At 43.4% G+C, this 22,074-nt stretch overlaps 1 protein-coding gene across 1 annotated transcript in view; it reads right to left on the bottom strand.

Annotated features, from left to right (window-relative positions):
• Positions 1-22,074, bottom strand: part of ATP2B2 (ATPase plasma membrane Ca2+ transporting 2) — a 462,511-nt gene that overhangs the window by 72,531 nt on the left and 367,906 nt on the right. The window contains exons 14-17 of the mRNA XM_061618080.1: positions 19,835-20,014; positions 8,888-8,975; positions 5,945-6,051; positions 5,186-5,377 (exon numbers count right to left, since the gene is read on the bottom strand). Coding sequence (XP_061474064.1) covers positions 5,186-5,377; positions 5,945-6,051; positions 8,888-8,975; positions 19,835-20,014 — 567 coding nt within the window. The remainder of the gene's footprint in view (positions 1-5,185; positions 5,378-5,944; positions 6,052-8,887; positions 8,976-19,834; positions 20,015-22,074) is intronic.

Below are 22,074 nucleotides of genomic sequence, written 5' to 3'. Positions count from 1 at the left end.
ATCAGCCCCAGCCATCATGGCCAATGGTCAGGGGTGATGGGAGCTGAAGCCCATGACATCTGGAGAGCATCACAATGGCTACAGTCAAGCTGCACCCACTCCCTACTCATAGATTTAGCTTAAAGCGATCCAGGAGAAGCACTGAACACAAAGAATAGGAACTCTCTTTTCTTTTTTAAGTATCCCTTAAATTGTTTCAAAAGACAAAAAAGGAACAGTGTTGTACCTGGGGCAGATAATCAGAATATAAGGATGTCCATGGTTGGTAAACGGGCAGTGGAGCATATAGGATCTTCCCATGGTGCCTTGCCAACCCTCAAGGTTTCCCTTTACATATGCTTGCTTCTAAACAGAAGTGGTTAAGATCTGGCTAAATCTTGAAGCATATTTACCTGTTACTTGTCTAGCATTTACATTCCAAGAAGATACCTGTTGTAACTCTTTATTAATAAACAAAACAAGTTCAGTTCTTGTTACGAGGCAGGGCCATGGAGCCTGCTAAACTACAATTCCCACCCCACACCCCCACCTAATGGTATGGCTGGTTATGCTTTCCCATGAGGTTTTGTGCGAAGAGTAACAAGGGCAGAAATTAAGATACAAACTAAAGCTACAGCATAAATGTTCTGCATAATTGTTATCTTGTCCTTTGGCAAATTTCCCTCACCCACAGTGAATCCCATTGTTTGTAAGGAGCTTAGTTTTCAGGGTCAGTTAGAGATACACACACACATACACAACATCACCAGACTTTCATACCCTCCTTGGTAGGAGGGGGAGAGAGGAAAAAAGGTATTTTAAAACCGAGGCTTGAAGGTAGAAGAAGGAGGGAGGAGAGGAAGAAAGAAAAAAGGGGGGCTGAGGAACACCAGAGCTCCGACACACGTGTACGACGCTCTCAAGGAACGCATCAAGGACTGCAGGGACAGAACCGGGGAGACTCTGGGTCTCGGTACAAAACCTTGAGACCAAGAGATTCCTTCCTGGTTTTGGATCAGAGCTCTTCCACATAGCTTCAGCAGTATTCAGCCGCCAACTCAGGGCATAGGATAGGTAATCTCTCTCTTACCTTTCACCTCTTATAGTAATAGGGTCTTTTGATTTCTTTAGTTTAAAGTTATGAATGGGTTAGGATATTAATGATAAATGCTGCCACGCACCCAAGTAATTCTGTAATGCTTTCCTACTCTTTCTCTCAATAAAACCAAGCTTTGCTTTATTTTGGTTTGGACCTGCATTTCTTGGGTTAAATATATACACCATTTAAGCACATTTCAGGGCAAAGCGCTTGTTTTTATCCCTAGCAAAAGATCCCCTCCTCTCAAGGAGGTGTGTTTCATGGGACATGAGGGTGGCAAATGCACACACTCAGGTTCCCAAGAGCACATGTTGTAACATTCTTGCATTGAATGCCAACTTCTAATGTATCTGCTGTCTCCTTCCTTCTCACACTGACTAGCTGCTTGACTCCTTTTTCCTTTTAAAATCAGAATCCTATTCCTTGCCTAGAAAATGAAAAACGGGCACCATCGTATTTATCTTTAAGACACAGCAGGTCCATCATGTCTGATAACTGCAGTCTGTCAGAACTGAAACAGAGGTTTTGTACCTTGTACATAGATGGATCTATCTCTCACTCACACACACAGACCACACACAGATTCACACGTGCACACACACACACATATGAATAGAATTAAGGTTCAACAGTCCACCAAGAATTCTTTGAAAATATGCTTCTACAGCAAAGATTCCTTGATGGACTCCCACAAGAGAAACTTCGTCATCATGTAGCTGCCTGATCTTATGCAAAGTTGGGTGCAGCTAAACCCACTGAAACCAGTTGACTTAGGCTTGTCTACGTCTGCATAGGATTAGGCTGTGAAAAGGTGCACAATTGAAAAGATGCACAAATTCAACAGGTGCACCGTTCCCTACTGCTGCAACTGAATGATGGGGAGAACTGCACCAGATTAATTGCTGTCAACCACTTAGCCTTTAAAAGGTAGCCCCATCACACCAAATACGTTTAACTCGTCCAGTTTCGGGGATAGAGAACATCATTTAATAAGAAACGAAAGAGAATTTTTGAGCTTGCCTGGTCTGAGTTTTTCACTTTCGTGTCTATTTCCTCTTACTGTACTTTTTACATGAACGTTTTTACCACCCACAAAACCAGACATTTATAAAAAGAACCTTTAAGACTGTATCCCTTTGGGTTAGCATTTATAAGACTCATTGTCTGATCTGTGCCAGCAACTGCTTTGCCCCATGGGAATTGTAGTGCTATGACCTACACCTGAAGAGGGAAATCGATATAAGTGGCTACCTGCTAGCCGCGTTGCCTTATGGGAAAGTAATTCATTCCCCGCAAAATGCCTTTTGGGAAGTGCAGTTTATTCCCTTCCGCTCCTCTTCCCAGGCTTCTTTGCCATTTCCGTTGTCTGTTTGCTCACTGGTAGCCATGCCCGGCGGGTCTGGGTGTCACTCCCATCTTGTGGTGTCACCCAGTGCGGCCCGCACCCGCCGCACCGCCCTAGTGACACCCCTGAGATATGGAGTGAACATGTTTTTTCCTTCCCTTTTCAGATTATCAGAGGATTGGGTTAGTACAGATTTACAGGCAGGAAACTGTATGATAGCTTCTGTTTGCCAGTAATGTTATACGAACCATGTGAATAAAAGGGGCTGCAAGTAGCACCAAACACACATCAAATCGCTGTGTGGATAAACCCTACATGTTAAAAACTGATGTTTAGTAGCTCATGTACTTAGATACAATCATAAAACCAACACAGAATAAAACCAGCAACAGTGTGCTTTACAATTCACAACAGCTCCAAAAATTCCACAAGATAAGAACATAAGAAGAGCCTGCTGGATCAGGCCAGTAGCCCATCTAGTCCAGCATCCTGTTCTCACAGTGGCCAGCCAGGTGTCTGGGGGAAGCCCACAAGCAAGACCCGAGTGCAAGAACACTCTCCCCTCCTGAGGCTTCCGGCAACTGGTTTTCAGAAGCATGCTGCCTCTGACTAGGGTGGCAGAGCACAGCCATCATGGCTAGTAGCCATTGATAGCCCTGTCCTCCATGAATTTGTCTAATCTTCTTTTAAAGCCATCCAAGCTGGTGGCCATTACTGTGTCTTGTGGGAGCAAATTCCATAGTTTAACTATGCGCTGAGTAAAGAAGTACTTCCTTTTGTCTGTCCTGAATCTTCCAACATTCAGCTTCTGTGAATGTCCACGAGTTCTAGTATTATGAGAGAGGGAGAAAAACTTTTCTCTATCCACTTTCTCAATGCCATGCATAATTTTATACACTTCTATCATGTCTCCTCTGACCCGCCTTTTCTCTAAACTAAAAAGCCCCCAATGCTGCAACCTTTCCTCATAAGGGAGTCGCTCCATCCCCTTGATCATTCTGGTTGCCCTCTTCTGAACCTTTTCCAACTCTATATCTTTTTTGAGATGAGGTGACCAGAACTGTACACAGTATTCCAAATGCAGCCACACCATAGATTTATACAACAGCATTATGATATCGGCTGTTTTATTTTCAATACCTTTCCTAATTATCCCTAGCATGGAATTTCCCTTTTCCACAGCTGCCGCACACTGGGTCAACATTTTCATCGTGCTGTCCACTACAACCCGAGGTCTCTCTCCTGGTCGGTCACCGCCAGTTCAGACCCCATGAGTGTATATGTGAAATTAAGGTTTTTTGTTCCAATATGCATAATTTTACACTTGTTTATATTGAATTGCATTTGCCATTTTTCCGCCCATTCACTCAGTTTGGAGAGGTCTTTTTGGAGCTCTTCGCAATCCCTTTTTGTTTTAACAACCCTGAACAATTTAGTATCGTCAGCAAACTTGGCACTTGACTGCTCACTCCTAATTCTAGGTTGTTAATGAACAGGTTGAAAAGTACAGGTCCCAATACCGATCCTTGAGGGACTCCATTTTCTACAGCCCTCCATTGGGAGAACTGTCCATTTATTCCTACTCTCTGCTTTCTGCTTCTTAACCAATTCCTTATCCACAAGAGGACCTCTTATTCCATGACTGCTAAGCTTCCTCAGAAGTGTTTGGTGAGGTACCTTGTCAAAAGCTTTTTGAAAGTCTAAGTACACTATGTCCACTGGATCACCTCTATCTATATGCTTGTTGACACTCTCAAAGAATTCTAATAGGTTACGGTGACAGGACTTTCCCTTGCAGAAGACATGCTGGCTCTGCTTCAGCAAGGCTTGTTCTTCTATATCCTTAGTTAATATAGCTTTAATAATACTTTCTACCAGTTTTCCAGGGACAGAATTTGAGCTAACTGGCCTGTAATTTCCGGGATCTCCCCTGGATCCCTTTTTGAAGATTGGCGTTACATTTGCCACTTTCCAGTCCTCAGGCACGGAGGAAGACCTGAGGGACAAGTTACATATTTTAGTTAGCAGATCAGCAATTTCACCTTTGAGTTCTTTGAGAACTCTCGGGTGGATGCCATCCGGGCCTGGTGATTCGTCAGTTTTTATATTGTCTATTAAGCCTAGAACTTCCTCTCTCGTTCCTCTTAGAAGTTCAATAAATATCTGTAATCACTAAAAGATTTTTAAGATTAGGATATAAAGGCCACATCCACACCAGACATTTATTCCACTTTAAACAGTCATGGCTTCCCCCAAAGAATCCTGAAAGTGTAGTTTGTAAGGGTGCTGAGAGTTGTTAGGAGAGCATTATTCCCCTCACAGAGCTCCAATTCCCAGAATTCTCTGGGAAGAGGGGCTGACTGTTAAACCACTCTGGCCATTGGAGCTCTGCCAGGAGAATAGAAGTCTCCTAATAATACTCAGCACCCTTCACAAACTACACTCCCCAGGATTCTTTGAGGGAAGCCATGACTGTTTAAAATGGGAAAAGTGTCTGGTGTGGATCTGGCATAAAAGCCTGGGAAAATTAAAGGTCTGCATATGGTGCCAAAGAGATAATAATATAGGCACCAGGTGAACCTCTCTGGAGACAGTATTCCATAATCATGATGACATCACTGAAAAGGCATCTCCCTAGTAGCTGCCCATCACATTACCTTTGGGCACTCAGAGAAGGGCCTCAGATGAAGATCTACAGGTCTAGGTAGGCATATGTGAGAGGAGGAGCTGGCATTAAGTCATTTAGTTTGATTTAGTCTTACCTGGGTAATGCAAGCCCCAGTGAAAGCAACAATCACGGCCACCACATTTACTGTGAGCTGGAACTGCAGGAACTTAGAGATACTGTCGTAGACATTACGTCCCCACATTACAGCTTTCACAATACTACTGAAATTATCATCTGTCAGGATTATATCTGAGGCTTCCTTTGCCACATCAGTTCCTGCAATACCCTGAAAAATGTAGAAAAGATGTCTAGAATGAGAAACAATGATTCAACAAGAAATAGAACTTTCAGAATATCTTAAAATGGTTGTTGATAAATAAAACAGTAGCCAGGATCCAAAGAACCGTGAAATTGGTTTGTCAGTTTCCATGCTGGATAGCAAACTGATTTAGAAATTGTTTCAACAGCAGTTTGTGATATGACAAATCTAAAATTCAGTGAGGTCTCAAAATATGAATTTGACACAACACATTTTCATCAATGGACATACCAAAGGCATTTAATCAATCCAGCTGAAGTAATAGCACTACCCCAATTGGCTGGAATTGGCTATATGTATATTCCCGGGGGGGGGGGGGAATGAGCTACTAATCTTAAGAAAATGACACCAAAACAGCAGCAGATGGGGGAACAATTGCTATGAACAATCTCAAAAAAGGTGAACACTTTTATCTTTTGAGGGAGTTTTGGGAAATATTTCTCATCCACCACTGAATGTAATACTTTCAACCCTCAAATTGAAACTGGTGAAAATTCTGAGCACTCCTAAAAAGGAACATGTTCTTAAATATACCATTGCAAAGCCAACGTCAGCTTTCTTAAGTGCCGGTCCATCATTAGTTCCATCACCAGTCACTGCTACAACCTGCCTCTGATCTGCTTGAGTGCTGTCAATAATACCTGCAAAATATTTCAACGAATTTTAAGAAGTTGTGACTACAAGAAAGCATTGTAGTTTTTTTAAAAAAAAATATTTCACAGTCTGATGCTGTAACGTGTACATTCATATGGACAGAAGCATGTTTTTCTATAATCCTTTGTTTTACAATCTTTAAAATTATTTACATCTAGCCTCATGGTCCAACCTTGTGCATATAACTATGGCATTTCTCCCATTCAGCATCCTTTTTGCCCATAACTATAATATGCTATTTCTTCCTTCTACTCCCTTACCAGGCTTCATCTTTTCCCCTAGTCTTTGTTCTCTCTTATTTCCTGGATTGGGGCAGAGCAATCCAAATGCCAGGGGCTTGTGAAGGGGGGCTGGCAGAGGAAGAGCCGGTGGAGAGCTCAGCTGGATCCTCCTCCTGCTCAGGAGTCGTGTGCACGAGTCAGCTGGGAAGTGCCAGCTACCAGTAAACAGGCCTCCCAAGGAGTAAGTGCTCCCCGTAGGCCACAATGGAAATTTAAGAAAATAATTTTACTGCATGGGCCTTTTGGCCGGTGAAGTTTGCGGGGAGATTGGGACATGGAAGAGGACTCTGAACACGAGGAGGATCTCATGTAAGTCCCCTCCATGGCTCCTCCGCAGTCATGCCCCTACCTCTCTCCGGGTGGGTTGGCTGTCCCTGGCAGACCTCTGGCAGTGCTGACAGGCTCCTGGTGGCACCATGGCTCAGCTGCAGCAGAGGGCTGCTGCCAGCAGAGGCCGGTAGAGCCTGCCACAGCCGGGAGCCTGCCAGCACCGTCAGGGATCTGCAGCATCCAGCTCACCCCAACCAAGTTGAAAGGTGAGTTGGATTGTGCCCTAAGTTATTGAGGCAGAAATCATGTCACCTATACAACCTAAGATAGCACTGTAGCTAAATGTATATCTTATTCTTAGGAAACATATGCTGCTGTTGTGTGTTTATAAAAAGGGGAAAACAAGATTATCCCATTTATAAGTCATATCTCCAAATCAGAGATGGGATCTATTGGCCAGTGCTGGTCTGAAAGCCTTCCGTCAACCTAACAGGCCACTATCTATTCATTCTTTGTCCAATAGCTGTTGCTTTTACCAATACATTTTTCCCCTCACAAAAGATATTAACATTAATATCAATATTTTAAAGGAAATATTGATAACATTCTAATTCTTAATATTGATCTTTTAGAGGCAGATTTTTGAAAAAGAAATACATTTTCAAAAATAGCAGCAGAAAATCACTACTTAAAAATCCAATCTGCAACTATAAAGAATAAGCTAATTAATGGAAAAATTGGTACCAAATGCAAATTGGGTGGAATTCTAGCATATCCCTCCACCAAATGAATGGAAATGTGCAATTTGATTAGGGAAGATTTCTTTTGCTCTCTCTAATGTACAATCTATGGACCTAACGAAAGTGTGAAGATCCACTGCACACATATTTGGTGGTTGTTATATATGTCTTTTTTAAAAATAATATATTTTAATATTTTGAGGGTCACCCGTTTATATATGTTTGAGTATATACATGTGTGTGCATGCATGCATACACCTCACACAAATGCATATATATTCATTTGAAACATTAAAATCCAATCATTATTTATTATTAAAATATGTGAATTGAAATATGTTAGAAAGATGCCGAGAAGCTAATAATTAAGTTTGCAGCTTAAGCATTCAATATCTAAAAAGATTTGCTTTGTATTTTTTTTATTTTTAGCCCTAGAGCATTTCTTATGCAACAAAGATGAGAACCTGGTTTGTCCTTCAAACAGCAGGAAAATACACTTGATCAAAACTAGTTAATGTTTCAAATAATTTTATATAACCTGGAAGAGACTTCAGAAATACAAAATAAAATATGAAATAAAAATGCTCCCAAGCAAAGAAAAGTTTATTTATTTATTTATTTATTAGATGTCTATCCCACTCTTTCTCCCAGTAGAAGCCCAAGTTCTTCCACTTTACTGGCTATATAACACCCCCATCCCACCCCGCTCCATCTTCTGTGTCCTCGTTATAGCTCTAACTGTAGTTAGAGCTATATGAGATTCAGAGCTGCCTTATCTCTGTCAGAGTCGTATAGCGCACACACAAGCAATCCTGTTTAACTTCCAGTGTTTAAAATTTCCCAACTCTGTTAACTGTGTTTTCTACCAAAGAATTCATTTTCCTCACAGTCTATAATATCTGAATGAATAACCCCAGAATGTTTATTTACTTTGCTTTAGAAGACACCAATGTGTTTAACTCCATGAATGATTCTTCTACGAGACTACTTAGTCTAATCCTGAAAGTTCCTCCCAGTATAAACACTTTAACTGAATTTCTGATATTAGAAGGTTGGGTTTTTAGGAACATTTATCTCTGTAGGTTCGCAAGGATCATTTTACAACAGACAGCTTGTTCCCTAGTTGCACAAAGATAAGGCCAAATACTACAGTATACTTATTATTGGTAGTGCAGAAACTATTATCATCATTAATTTATAGAACACTATTGATGTATGGTGCACCTTACAAAGCAACAAAAGCAATAAGACAGGTCAACTGCAGGGAAAATTACAAAGGGGGAGAGATTGAGAGACATGGAGAAGAGAAGAGGAATCCCAGCAATGCAGTTAACCGCCTTTACCTTCATTTTAGTTGGTGAGCAAGACTAAAAGGTCAAACAAAAACCCTTATTAGAAAAGGAAATTTTGCACTGGCTTTTTACCAAAGTTTATCTATGTAAGAAATTGTAGCAACATAAGTAGTCGCAGAATGGCACATACGTAGAAAGACATCAAAGGCACTATACGTATAGGAGTAAATTTACATTTACCTTTTACCAAAGTGTGTTTATCAGTGGGAGATGAACGAGCAAGGACCCGTAGCTTTGGCCAGATCTTGTCAATGCGTTCCTGCTCAATCTGAAAGTAATAATGATGATATATTTGTCAGCGTTTTAGAATCCTTTCCATCTTCCAGTATCCTTTAGAAGAAAAGCACTTTAAGGTTAATGCATTCCCTACCTGACATCTCTAATATTTCCCTCAGGACTTTAGTGACTACAAGGGCTTCCTAGGGTTTTCTGCTGCTCTCATCCTCAGCTATGCGTCACCCTCAGCTCTTATTTCTTAAGAAAGAAATATTTGTTCCCCTCATTAATGCACTTCATATTGTCATTTTCACCTGAGTAACACTGTAAGGTTACTTTCAGTGCCTTTGTAAATAGATTTCTGACCTATCATCTGTCTTTTCTGAACCAGCTTCTGCATCAGCTTTTTCATAAATGAAATAGAATTTTAGTACACTCACTGAATGAACACAGAGGAAATAAGCACTGGCATGCTTATATTATTACTTCTAAAATATTAATGAACTTTATGGACTTAAGTGAGGAAACTGGGATTTATCTGAAGTTGAAGTGAAACATGTGATATCTTGCACAAAACAAAAACAAAAAAAACCCTGAATCCCTACCACTGTATACAACAAATTGTTGAGTCAGCTAATGCATGAAACACAGACATAGGCTCAGTTTGCATGCAACACCAAGCCAAATCAAGGGTTAGCATGAACATGCAAGTGTGCAGGTTCTTGGAGAGGAGATTGCGGCCGCTTTGTTCCTCCTCTGATCCTCCTGCTGCTATGCTGCTGCTGCAAGCTAAGCCATGGTTTGTCTTTAGCATGCTGTCTGAACCCGGGCTCATGGTTTGTCTCCACCCAAGAACAAACCCTGGTTACAGCTCATGGTTTATTTCCAGCAAGACTAACTATGAACCTGGAAATTGGGTACACACCTGGACATCCTACATCCTGATGAGGCTATTGTGTGTGAGAAGCAGGAAGCACAAAAATTTTACTATGACTTAAAAACAGCATCAAGAACCCTAACAGTGAGAACCTAATTTATGCCCTCAATTTTGGGACTGGACCTCGTTGGTTGGCAGGTCATCTTGTAGCACAGGCAGGGCCCTTTTTGCGGGTGGTGGAATTACCAGATGGGAGGCATATTCGGCAACACCAAAATCAAGGGCTTTTATACCATGGAGAAGAGTTTCCTGCAGAGGGTCCACAGACTGAAGTAGAAGAGCAAATCGATGGGGAACCATTACATTGCCCATTTGATACAACCAGAGATATTGACAGGCCCACAGTTTCTACATCAGATCCTAACACTGTTTTAGAGGTGTGTCCTGCTGAGACACCTGCTGAGATAGAACATCCAGTGACAGTGGTGGACAAGCCAGGAACACCCACAGTTTCACTACGCCGTTCAAAAAGAATTCCTAAGCCCAGGGAGAGGCTGAATTTATAAACAGAAGGGATGTTGTTAAGACCAATGTATCTGATGTTTAGTAATATAGGTAGATTGTATGTTGCTAGTACATATAAACTAAAGGGGGAGGAGTATAAGATATGTTTATATGGTTGCCACCTAGTGGCCAAAAAGAAAAAGTGTTTTTTAGACATGTTGGATCTGAGCATGCCTGAGGCCTATGCTTTCAGGGTGTGGTTCCAAGATGGATTCCAAACTGAGAACTGTGTGAAAGAACCTAAGAAATAAACCCAGTTATTGTTTGCATCTTACTGGTGTAGCTTACATATATTATAAAAACCACATATTAAAGTTACATGCCTGGATAGGCTTGCTGGAACAGAAAAGTTTTTAGCAGACACTGGAAACAATACAGTGGAGGCACCTAATATCGGTGGACAGGGGGATCCAAAGTATAAGTGCTACCTGTTTCAGGTGTGGAACAAACATTATGCGGCACTTGTAAGATCTAAGCAGTTGAGTGGTCACATGAGGTGAGGCAAATATCCTTCAAAGCTGTAAAGGGCTTTATTTATATATTTGTTTATTAAATTTACAAATTTACAATCAATAAAAGAGTTAAAAACAGTAAAAAATCTTAAACCAAACAAAAAATTAAAAACACATTAATATAATAGCAGTGAAACAACCCACCCCCTAAAAGAAGCCACAACATTAAGAGTCCTCCAAAATTCGGAGCCAAATGCCTGGGACTATACCAATAGTAACACCTTGAGTTTGGCCCAGCAACAAATCAGTGGCCAGTGCAGACTTCTGAGCATGGGAATTAGATGCAGACAGGGTCTCACTCCTGTCAGTAATCATGCTGCAGCATTCTGCACTAACTGGATCCAATGCAAGGGAAGTCCCACATATAGTCTGCTGCAATAATTCAATCTTGAAGTCACCAAGGCCTGAATTAACATAGCAGCTATTCCAAGCCAAGGATGGCTGAAACTGCCACACCAGTCATCGCACCAGCTAAAGCCAGAAGCACCCTCAACTATGAACATGGTTCTTCAGGGTGAGTGCAGCCCCATCCAGAGTAGGCAAATGGTCAATTTCTCAGGCATGGTAACCACTCACCCACAGCATCTCCATCTTGCCAGGATTTAAGCTCAGTTTATTTTCCTTCATTCAGCCCACCACTGAATCGAGACACTAATCTAAAGCCTGCACAGCTGATTCAGATGTTATGGAGAAATAGATTTGAGTGTCATCAGCATACTCATGACACTTTGTCCCCAAACTCATAATGACCACTTCCAACAGTTTAATGTAAATGTTAAATAGCATTGGGGATTAAATAGTGCACTGTGGGACCCTACAGCACAGAAAGAGGTGCAAACAGATACAGCTGCAGCATTAGGGGGACTGAAGAAGTACCCTGGGAGTATCTGAGCATCTGGATGCTTGCTGCTTGCTCCTCTGGGCTGCTTTCTTTTGAGACAGCTGAAGTCCCTGGTAAGTGCTGCAAGGAATGGGACCCCATGCCTGACCCTGGCTCCAAAGAGAGGATGCAGTTAATCTTATAGCCTCTTGCATCAGCTCCTGACTGGGACAGGAGGCATATAAGCCCAGCTTCCCTTGGGCAGTGGGTCTGCCGCCGGAGGGGTTGCCACCAAAGCCCCTTAAGGAGTCCCAAGAGTGAGGGTACTGCCCTCTTCTATTTCTTTATTTCTTTTTTCCTAACCAATCTGGGGGAGATTGGTAGTGGGGAGGGCGTATGGCTCATGTGTAGTTCCTGCGCAGGGTGAGAGCCTGTGCCGTGAACTGAATTATAGGAGAAAGTTGCCAGATGCCTTCAGAGTGAGAATCTATAACTGGCAGAAGGCTGGCTCTCCCTGGGTGTGAGACGGGGGGGAGTAGATGTGCCCTCTGTGAAAAATATTGAGTGGATCTGACTGTTCCCATTTCTCACAGAGGCCTACTGGGATACTTGGCTCAGGTAGGTTTTGTTGGTGGGCTCTTGTTGGATCCATATCAGGTGTTTAGGAGGAGTAAGGAGGGACATGGGTGATGCCACCCCAATTTCAGTGATCACGGGTAGAGAGAAGTATAGCCATGGGGTGGTGGTGAATTACCATAGAAGGCGAGTGCAATGCTATCTACGCCTTGTTCCTCCCTCCCACTCCTCTCATGCATGGGTTCCTCATTGCGCATCTGCTGTGCCCACTGGCCTGTGTGTGTTGTTTAATGCCAGATCGGTACACATTAAGACCATACTCATCCATGATTTGATTGTGGTTGAAGGTGCCGATTTGGTGTGCATTACCGAGACCTGGGTGGGTGAGTTGCGAGGAGTTGATCTGACCCAGCTTTGCCCACCTGGATACTCGGTGCAACACCAGCACAGGCTGCAGGGACTGGGGAGAGGAGTTGCTGTGGTCTACAGAACTTCCATCTCTGTCACCAGGAAACCACTCTGTCTTGGAGCTGGCTGTGGGGGCCTGCACCTGATGTCGGGGCAAGGAGACAGGAAACTAGGGTTGCTGCTGGTGTACCATACACCCTGCTGCCCGGCAGCTTCTCTGACTGAGCTGGCGGAGGCCATCTTGGTTGTGGTATTGGAGGAGCCCAGAATGATAGTCCTGGGTGATTTCAATGTCCATGCGGAGGCTGCCTCTAGTGTTCCGGCTCGTGACTTCATGGCCTCCATGATGACCATGGGGCTGTCTCAAATTGTCACCAGCCCGATGCATAGGGCAGGGCACACCCTTGACTTGGTTTTTGCTCCATATGTAGGAAGGGGTGGTCTGGAAATGGAGGGAATGGATGTCACCCCGCTGCCATGGTCAGAGCACTTCCTGCTGAAGTTTACACTTGTGGCTCCGATCCTTCCCTGCAGGGGTGGTGGTGGACAGATTAAGATGGTCCGCCCATGGAGACTAATGGAATCCACAGGATTCCTGAATGCCTTGGGGGAGTTCCCAGTAGATACAGCAGGTGACCCTGCTGAAGCCCTTGTCATGCTGCGGAACAGCGAGGCACATCGGACTCTTGACATGGTTGCCACTGAATGCCCTCTCTGGCATTGTGGAGCCCAGTTTGCACCTTGGTACAGAAGGGAGCTAAAGGCAATGAAACAGGCTGGACAACAGCTAGAGCGCAAATGGCAAAAGACGTGCTGTGAGGCTGATCGGGCACGAGTAAAACATCATAATTGTGCCTACTATGTGGTGGTGAGGGCGGCAAAGAAGGCCCGTTTCTCTGCCTCCATCGCATCCTCAAGTAGCCATCCAGTGGAGCTTTTCCATATTGTCAGGGGTCTGTTGACATCAACTCCAGGAAATGGAGTCTTAGACATCTACTGTAGTCCCCAATGAGGTGTCCAGTGCAACGTCTGCTGCAACTTCTTGGGAACGGTTTCAGTTGATGCAGCCTGATGACGTAGACAAGGTGCTTGCGATGATGAGGCCAGCAACATGTCCTCTCAACCACTGCCCTTCTTGGCTTATTAAAGCTTGCCGCGGGGGTTGACCCTGTGGATCCAGGTTGTGGTCAACACATCATTGTGGGAGGGAGTGGTTCCAGCTGCCCTGAAACAGGCAGTGATCCGACTACTCCTGAAAAAGCCCACCCTGGACCCATTGGTCTGCGAGAATTACCAACTAGTCGTAAATACCTCCTTCTTAGGGAAGGTGATTGAGAGGGTTGTGGTGCAGCAATTGCAAGTACTCTTGGATGAAACAGATTATCTTGACCCATCCCAGTCTGGGTTCAGGCCTGGTTATGGGACTGAATCGGCCTTGGTCAACCTGATGGATGACCTTTATTGGGAGAAGGACAAGGGGAGCGTGACCCTGTTATTCTTACTTGATCTCTGTGTCTTGTGATAGCATTGATGATGGTATCCCTCTGGGCCGACTTGGTGAGATGGGTATTGGAGGAACTGTTTTACAGTGGTTCCGATCCTATTTCCAAGGCCGTTTTCAAAGAATAGCATTGGGTGTTTGTCTTTCAGCCCCCTGGCAGTTGTGCTGTTGGGTGCTGCAGGGTACCATCTTGTCCCCCATGCTATTTAACTAATCTATGTGAATCTCTTAGGGGCGGTCATTAGGACTTTTGGAGCGAGGTGTCAGCAGTACACTGACGATACCCAGCTCTATTTCTCTGTAACATCTGAATCGGGAGAGGTCATGCAAGCCCTGGACTGCTGCCTCGACTTGGTGGTGGGCTGGATGAGGGCCAATAGACTGAGTCTGAATTCTAGCAAGATGGAGGTGCTGTGGGTTGGTAGTTCCGAGTTCAGATAATTGGTCAGTTGCCTGCTTTGGATGGGGTTATACTCCCTTTGAAAGAGCAGGGGTGCTCCTAGATCCATCTTTGTCGCTAGAGGCCCAGGTGACCTCCGTGCCTTTTAGGAGTGCCTTTTACCAGCTTCAGCTGGTAAGACATCTGAGGCCGTTTCTGGACCGGGATAGCCTGACCACTGTTGCCCATGCACTGGTAACCTCCAGGCTGGATTACTGTAATGTGCTCTATGTGGAGTTGCCCTTGAGGTTGGTTTGGAAGCTGCAGCTGGTGCAAAATGCAGCTGCAGGACTGCTCACTGGGGCAGGGCATTGCCAACATGTCACCCCACTGCTGAAAGAACTGCACTGGCTGCCCATTTGCTACCAGACCAAGTTCAAGGTTCTAGTCTTGGTGTACACAGCCCTATATAGCTTGGGACCTGGATACCTGAAAGACCATCTTATCCCTTATATACCCAGCTGATCACTGGGCTCTGCAGGTGAGGGCCTCCTGCAGATACCACCTTATCAGGAGGTCCATTCTGCACAACATAGGAAACAGACCTTTAGTGGCGGCACCTACCCTGTGGAATTCCCTTCCCATGAATATTAAACAGGCGCCATCTCTGCTTTCTTTTCAGTGCCTTTTGAAGACTTTCCTCTTTCAACAAGCCTTTTAAGTTGAGACCTTATCCCAGTCTGCTTCTGTGTTGGAATTGCTTTTTAGTATGTTTTTAAACCTTTTTTTAAAAAAACAATGTTTTTAACCTTTTTTTAAGATGTCTTCAAAGCTTTTTTTAAAGAATGTTTTTAAAGTTGTTTTGTTTTAAAGTCTGTTTTTATGATGTTTTAAAGTGTTTTTAGTGCTTTTGTTTGCTGCCATTGGCTCCTGCTGGGAGGAAGGGCAGCATAGAAATAAATAAATAAATAAATACATAAAAATCATTCTCCCAATGCTACTTTTTAGACTCAGCCACGTAGATAGGCCTGGAACCATTCTAACACAGTGTCCCTAATTCCCATCCCTCAAAGCTGCTCCAAGAGGATACCATGGTTGATACATAACCATGTAATACCAGACTGGACATGAAAGCCACAGTAAGATTGCAAAGCAGGAGCAAGGCTACACTCCCCTTGTTGGGATCTCAGTAAAGGTCATCCATCAGGGTGACCAAGGCCGTCTCAATCCCATAGCCTGGCCTGAACCCACACTGAAGTGAGTCTAGGTATTTGGTGTCATCCACGAATGCTCACAGCTGACTCGCCACAATCTTCACCACCACCTTCCCTAAAAAGAAGATATTTTCAGCCTGTTGGTAGTTCAAATCAGTGGGTCCAGGACTGGCTTCTTTAGGAGTATGCCACTGCTTCTTTGAAGGCATCTGGGACCACACCCTCACACGCTCTGGACTCATCCAATCAAATCCACTTTGCTAGATTTAATTAGTCAAGAAGGATAGGGTTAAAAGGGCACATGGTTGGGCACATGGCTACAAGCACCTTGTCCACATCATCAGGCTGTGTAAACTGAAACTGATCCCACAATACATCACAGACTGTGGCACTGGGTACTTCAACTGGAATTGCAACAACAGCAAAGTCAAGCAACTCTATCCTCAACATGTGTAACCAGTTGGTCACAGAGGATCCTTGAAGGCTCTGGGATCAGCAGCTCCATAGGCTACTTACTAAAGGATGCAGTTCAGGCTGCAAAGCATGCTTTCTTTGCCTCTCACACTGTCATATGACAGGCACACTTGTACCACTTGCACTCTAGTCTTCATCCAACTTGCTTCATAATGCATAGCTCTCCAGATACCAAAGGGCTCTGCAATGCTGGAGAGGATGTTCAGGGGTGATCATATCAGCCACCCATCTCATCATTCCATAGTGAGTCTAGGGCTTCAACAGGACCATCAGATTTCTCCACCGGAAAATCCTCCAGTATATTCAGGAATCTATCAGGCAAGCCACCTTAATGGGCCCTCTACCCTTATAGGGAGGAATTGTTGTCACGAGTATAAATTTCACCAGATAATGGTCCACATAACAAGGCAGCCCCCAACTTCAATTCACTCTTCATATCACTCAGAGAAAAGACCACATCAAGAATGTGTCCTGCTCAATGTGTTGGACTGATGACCATTTGAGGCAGACCCATGATTGTCATGAACGGCATGAAGCCTCAAGCTGACCCAATAGCAGCCTCCATATGGATATTGAGGTCACCCCAGATTATCATCCTGGGGACTTCAAACATCACCCTGGAGACAAACTCAGCCAGCTTGGTCAGGGAGCCAACTGGGCAGCAGTTGCTGCAGCATCCTAATAAATCTCTCTGGGTCAACACCACATCACCAAATGCAAACCCTCTAAGCCCATCCCAAGGTCAATAGGTTCTTTGTGAAGGAGATGGTGCTTCTATGGAAACTGGTAAAAAAACAACCCCTCAGCCTCTGGTCTGGGTTGGTTAGGGTTGCCAGGTCAGAAGCAGCGCAAACCCTAAGATTTCAGGGGCAGGCCCTAGTGATGTCATTAAGCATGATACATTAAGCATCAGCCACAGTTGCTTGGAGCATACCATTCAAACAAAAAAAATTCTGACTGGAAATTAAGATAGAAATCTTAGCTAAACGAGGATGTTCCCAGGTCCAGCTGAAGTGATGGGATCATCCCTTCTTACCTGCTTAGAGAGCCTGGGTAGGGAACATTTAATCTAGCCTACTTGCTTTTGGCAGGAAGGGTTTAAGTGCCCTCAGGCCAGGCCAGTCACCAGAAGGCCATTGTAGGAAGAAAGCCTAGTGTTGTGGAGATGTTAGATGGGAGCACTCAGGAGTAAAGATGGATGCCCCTGAAGGATGCAATTCTAAACACACTTATGAAGGGACTAGGCCCCATAGAACTCAACACTTACTTCTGAGTAGATATTGTTAGGATTGTACAGTTGGTAAGGCTTGACTAGAGATCCTTTGCAAATATATTGATATCAAAGTAGGGTTGGCAACTTCCTACCTGGAATGTCCTGTCTACCTTCTAACATGGCTGCTCCAAACTTGTTATGCTTATCAAATTTGCAGATGATACAAAATTGGGAGGGACAGCTAATACCTTGGAAGACAGAAAAAAATTCAAAGGGATCTTGATAGGCTTGGGCTGAAAACAACAGAATGAAATTTAACAGGGACTTGTGCAAAGTTCTACACCTAGGAAAAAGAAACCTCAGCATGCGAGAAGGATCTTGGGATTGTTGATCACAAGCTGAACATGAGCCAACAGTGTGATGTGGCTGCAAAAAAGGTAAATGCTATTTTAGGTTGCAGAAGTATAGTTTCCAAATCACTTGAAGTATTGGTTCCCCTCTATTCAGTACTGATTAGGCCTCATCTTGAGTACTGCATCCAGTTCTGGACACCACACTTTAAGGCAATCTTGCTACAGTTGAAAGTTATACACTCACTCAACTTCTGATGCGCAGACAAGCAGAAAAAGGCAGCTGTTTTCAGGACTTGCAATGGATTCTACCTATTGCCTGGAGGTCAGCAAATCTCTTGTCAATCATAACCCTGACTTCACTTATTGGCTAAAAACCTGAAAGGGCAGGGATTAGAGCACCCAACTTCTAACAGAAGTTTGGGGAGGGGCTGACATTTTGGTGTATATCTCTTGAACCAGACCATTTAGAAACTTTTTTTTAAAATGAAAGCTAAGAGTCCGGCAATTGGGGTGACTCACCCAGAGACCAGGAGAGGACCCCCCAAAACTGCAGTCTCTAGGCAAAAAACAGAGACCTGGCAACCCTACGCCTGGTGCTGTACCAAGTACTCAAGTGGGCACAGCTGAGTTAGGCCAGGTCCACCCAGCTCATACACCTAAGTCTCAGTAATGCATGCCAGGTCAGCCCTTTGGTCTTGTTCTAGATTGACCTGGCATTAAATAACAGCACTACAAGACCAAAGGGCTTATTAGATAAGCTACAAGGAACTTCTGGATGAGGGGAGGGGCTCAGAAGGGGGACAGAGACCAAACATCTACGTCTCTGTCCCAGATGGTAAACATCCTCTCTGCTGCCAACTATACCTTCCCTTACCCACATCCACCAAGACTGAGGCAGCATTCCTGTTACTCCCAGTCACTCGTCCACAGAAAGACATCTTGATACCATGCAGCACAAGATTAGGGTGAAAGGTGATAAGCTAAGGACCAGTACTAACAAGCACATCTCATACTGCCAGGTGGATGATAGTAATAACCTAGCTCATCCCCCTGCCTCCCACTCAAGGGGACTCCATCACACCAGACTTCCTCCCACCCAGTCTCTCACCCTGAGTCAGGATCACAGGTCTGCTTCTCCCACAGTACGTGATCTACAATTCGTAACTGACAGTGGGGATGCCCCCAACCCTAGACTCCCTGAGTGGCCACCCAAAATGGCAAACCCTTTTGTCAGTCCAGAACAAGCCATGGTCAGCCCTGTCATGTGCATCTCCTCTTACAACCAAGCCAAGGCTCTGGTCACATCCTCACCCCAGCTGCACACACTCGGCTAATATGACTTTGTCCTGTGTTAGCAACATTATATAGTTGTTATGATGTCTAAACAAACTAATTGCAAATGCCCCAGTACTTTTTAGGAGTTTAACTTTGAATGGATCCAAGAAGGGGCATTTCAATCTTGTAAAATTTGTCCTGTCCAACTGAAATGTATATGCCTTCTCTACTGAAATTGAAAATGATGCTCCTGGCCAAAGCTGCAGATTTAGGTCAGCTTAGTTTATTTTAGAGTCTCTCCAAATTGATCAGTCCTGTTTTTGTGAAAAGTACAGCTTGCCATTCCTTATGATCTGGCAAACTGTGGTTTGCACAATATCTCAAAACCAGGATTAGAAACCAGGATTTGATTCAGATGGAACAGTAAACTGGTTTCAATGGTAACTGATTAAGACAGTATTCAAGGGAAAGAGGAAGGTTTGCTCATTTAACACCAAATCAACCTATGAATCAAATCAGAAGTGAAAGCTGAAATGTACATGTGGGGTAAAACTCTTCTGCTGCTTCTTTTGGCATTTAACATCACAAAAATGAAGTCTTAGAAACAGTATCATCTCTCCCATTCAGAAAAAAATAGAGAGAATGTGAGGAACAGCATAATACAAGACAAATAAAATAGGTTTCATTATCCACCATTCTGTAAATATTTTATAGAATAATTGATGTTTTATATTGACTGTCTTACATCTCCCTTCTCATTTCGGATCCTTCGATTAAACTCTTTCCCCTCAATGCAGAGGAAGTCTTCCCCAGGATGAATGATCCCACACTTTATGGCAATTGCACGAGCTGTATTGATGTTGTCCCCAGTGACCATGCGGACTGTAATTCCAGCTCGCTGGCACTTTCTTATGGCTTCTGGGACCTAAAACAGTGAAATGAAATGGGGAAACAATATTATCAAAAACTAGTGATCAGGTTTGTATTATTTTAGAATGGATTTATTTTCAAACACTAAAACTAGCAGCAAGAGTTAAATGAGAACAAGAGAAATTAGTTTTCTAACTTCTCAATCATGTGTCTTTGGGAGGTATAGGTAGCACAAATAAAATCATTTCATTTCACAATAACATACACCTGGCAGAGACAATTTTTGAAATGTATTAATATAATGTTGGATACAACCTAGTCAGGGCTGCCCAAGATGTTTTGTTGCAGAAACTGACCAACCTGGCAGCTGAATAGTGGTGATAGGACAGTGTCCTGAAGGCAGCAGGCTAGTTTAGAGGATATACGGCAGGACACATGACACACCCAGGTCAGTCCTCCCAACATCTTATTGCTGCTCCATACCTAATGGAAGGGCCAACCCTGATTTAGCATTTCTGACAAGGTACTGTTTGCAAAATACCCTGTATTCCTGCTATTGCTCTAGGTTCAGGGAATACTTATCAAATTTGCAAATGATACAAAATTGGGACGGATAGCTAATACCTGGGGATCTTGATAGGCTGGAGCATTGGGCTGAAAACAACAGAATGAGATTTAACAGGGATAAGTGCAAAGTTCTACACCTAGGAAAAAGAAACCAAATGCACAGTTATAAGTTGGGGGATACTTGGCTCAGCAATACTATATGTGAGAAGGATCTTGGGATTGTTGTTGATCACAAACTGAATTTGACCTAACAGTGTGATATGGCTTCAAAAAAGGCAAATGCTATTTTAGGTTGATTAACAGAAGTATAGTTTCCAAATCATGTGAAGTACTGATTCCCCTCTGTTTGGCACTGGTTAGGTCTCATCTTGAGTACTGTGTCCAGTTCTGGACACCACACTTTAAGAAAGATGCAGACAAATGGGAACGGGTTGAAAGGAGGGCAAGAATGATAGGGGACTAGAAACAAAGGCCTATGAAGAGAGACTGAAAGAACTGGGCATGTTTAGCCTTGAGAAGAGAAGATTGAGGGGAGATATGATAGCACTCTTCTAGTACTTGAAAGGTTGCCACACAGGATGGCTAGGATCTCTTCTCGATTGCCCCACAGTGCAGGACACGGAGTAATGGGCTCAAGTTACAGGAAGCCAGATTTCAACTGAACATCAGGAAAAACTTCCTAACGGTTAAAGCGGTATGACAATGGAACCAATTACATAGGGAGGTGGTGGGCTCTCAAACCCTGGAGGCATTAGAGAAGCAGCTGGACAGTCACCTGTCAGGTATGCTTTAATTTGGATTCCTGCATTGAGCAGGGGGTTGGACTCGATGGCCTTATAGGCCCCTTCCAACTCTGTGATTCTATTTTTCTAGGTAATCTTCTTTTCAACGGCATTAGAAATAATTAGGCACCTAATGAAAAATTCCCACAAGAGTTGTGATCAATTCAAAATAGAATTTTAAAGGATTTATAATGGAATACGGTTGCACCTAACAATATATGTTTATGTCATAAAGTACTGTTGCATCCAACAGTTCAAAACCGGCAAATCCAAATCCAGCACCAGTCTACCAGATCATTTGAGCTCAGTTGTTCCAGTAATAGTGCCATGCACAGCAGACATTGGGAGTGCATGCTCCCTATCCTCTATTCAGTGTTTTTAAAAATACTTTTATCCCTTAACAATACTAACATCATTATGAATAAATGATAAGGCTACAAATGATAAGGCTACAAAAGATCACTTAAGGAGAGTTTATATTTGAAAATCAGTATAATGGCCTGAAAGCACATGATACAGATACATTGTTAAAGGTCAACTTAATCAAGTCAGACTGCCTGGAAGCCCTGTTGTGAGCTTTTTGAGGGAAGAGTATAACAGAGGCATAAGAAATAAATAGAAATGAAATAAATAAATATCAGCAGAACTGATACAGGAAGTTGTAGTACTTTCACAACATGGATGTAATGGTATCAGTGCTCAAGTCTGCTACAGATCTACATTCAAGAAGTGTGGGTGGGAATTAATTATTGGTGGCGGGAGAGGT

Source organism: Rhineura floridana, chromosome 3, assembly GCF_030035675.1.
Source record: "Rhineura floridana isolate rRhiFlo1 chromosome 3, rRhiFlo1.hap2, whole genome shotgun sequence".
In the NCBI taxonomy this organism is placed as follows: domain Eukaryota; kingdom Metazoa; phylum Chordata; class Lepidosauria; order Squamata; family Rhineuridae; genus Rhineura; species Rhineura floridana.
The sequence above is the reverse complement of the archived record's forward strand: the minus strand, read 5'-3'. Positions and strand labels throughout refer to the sequence as shown.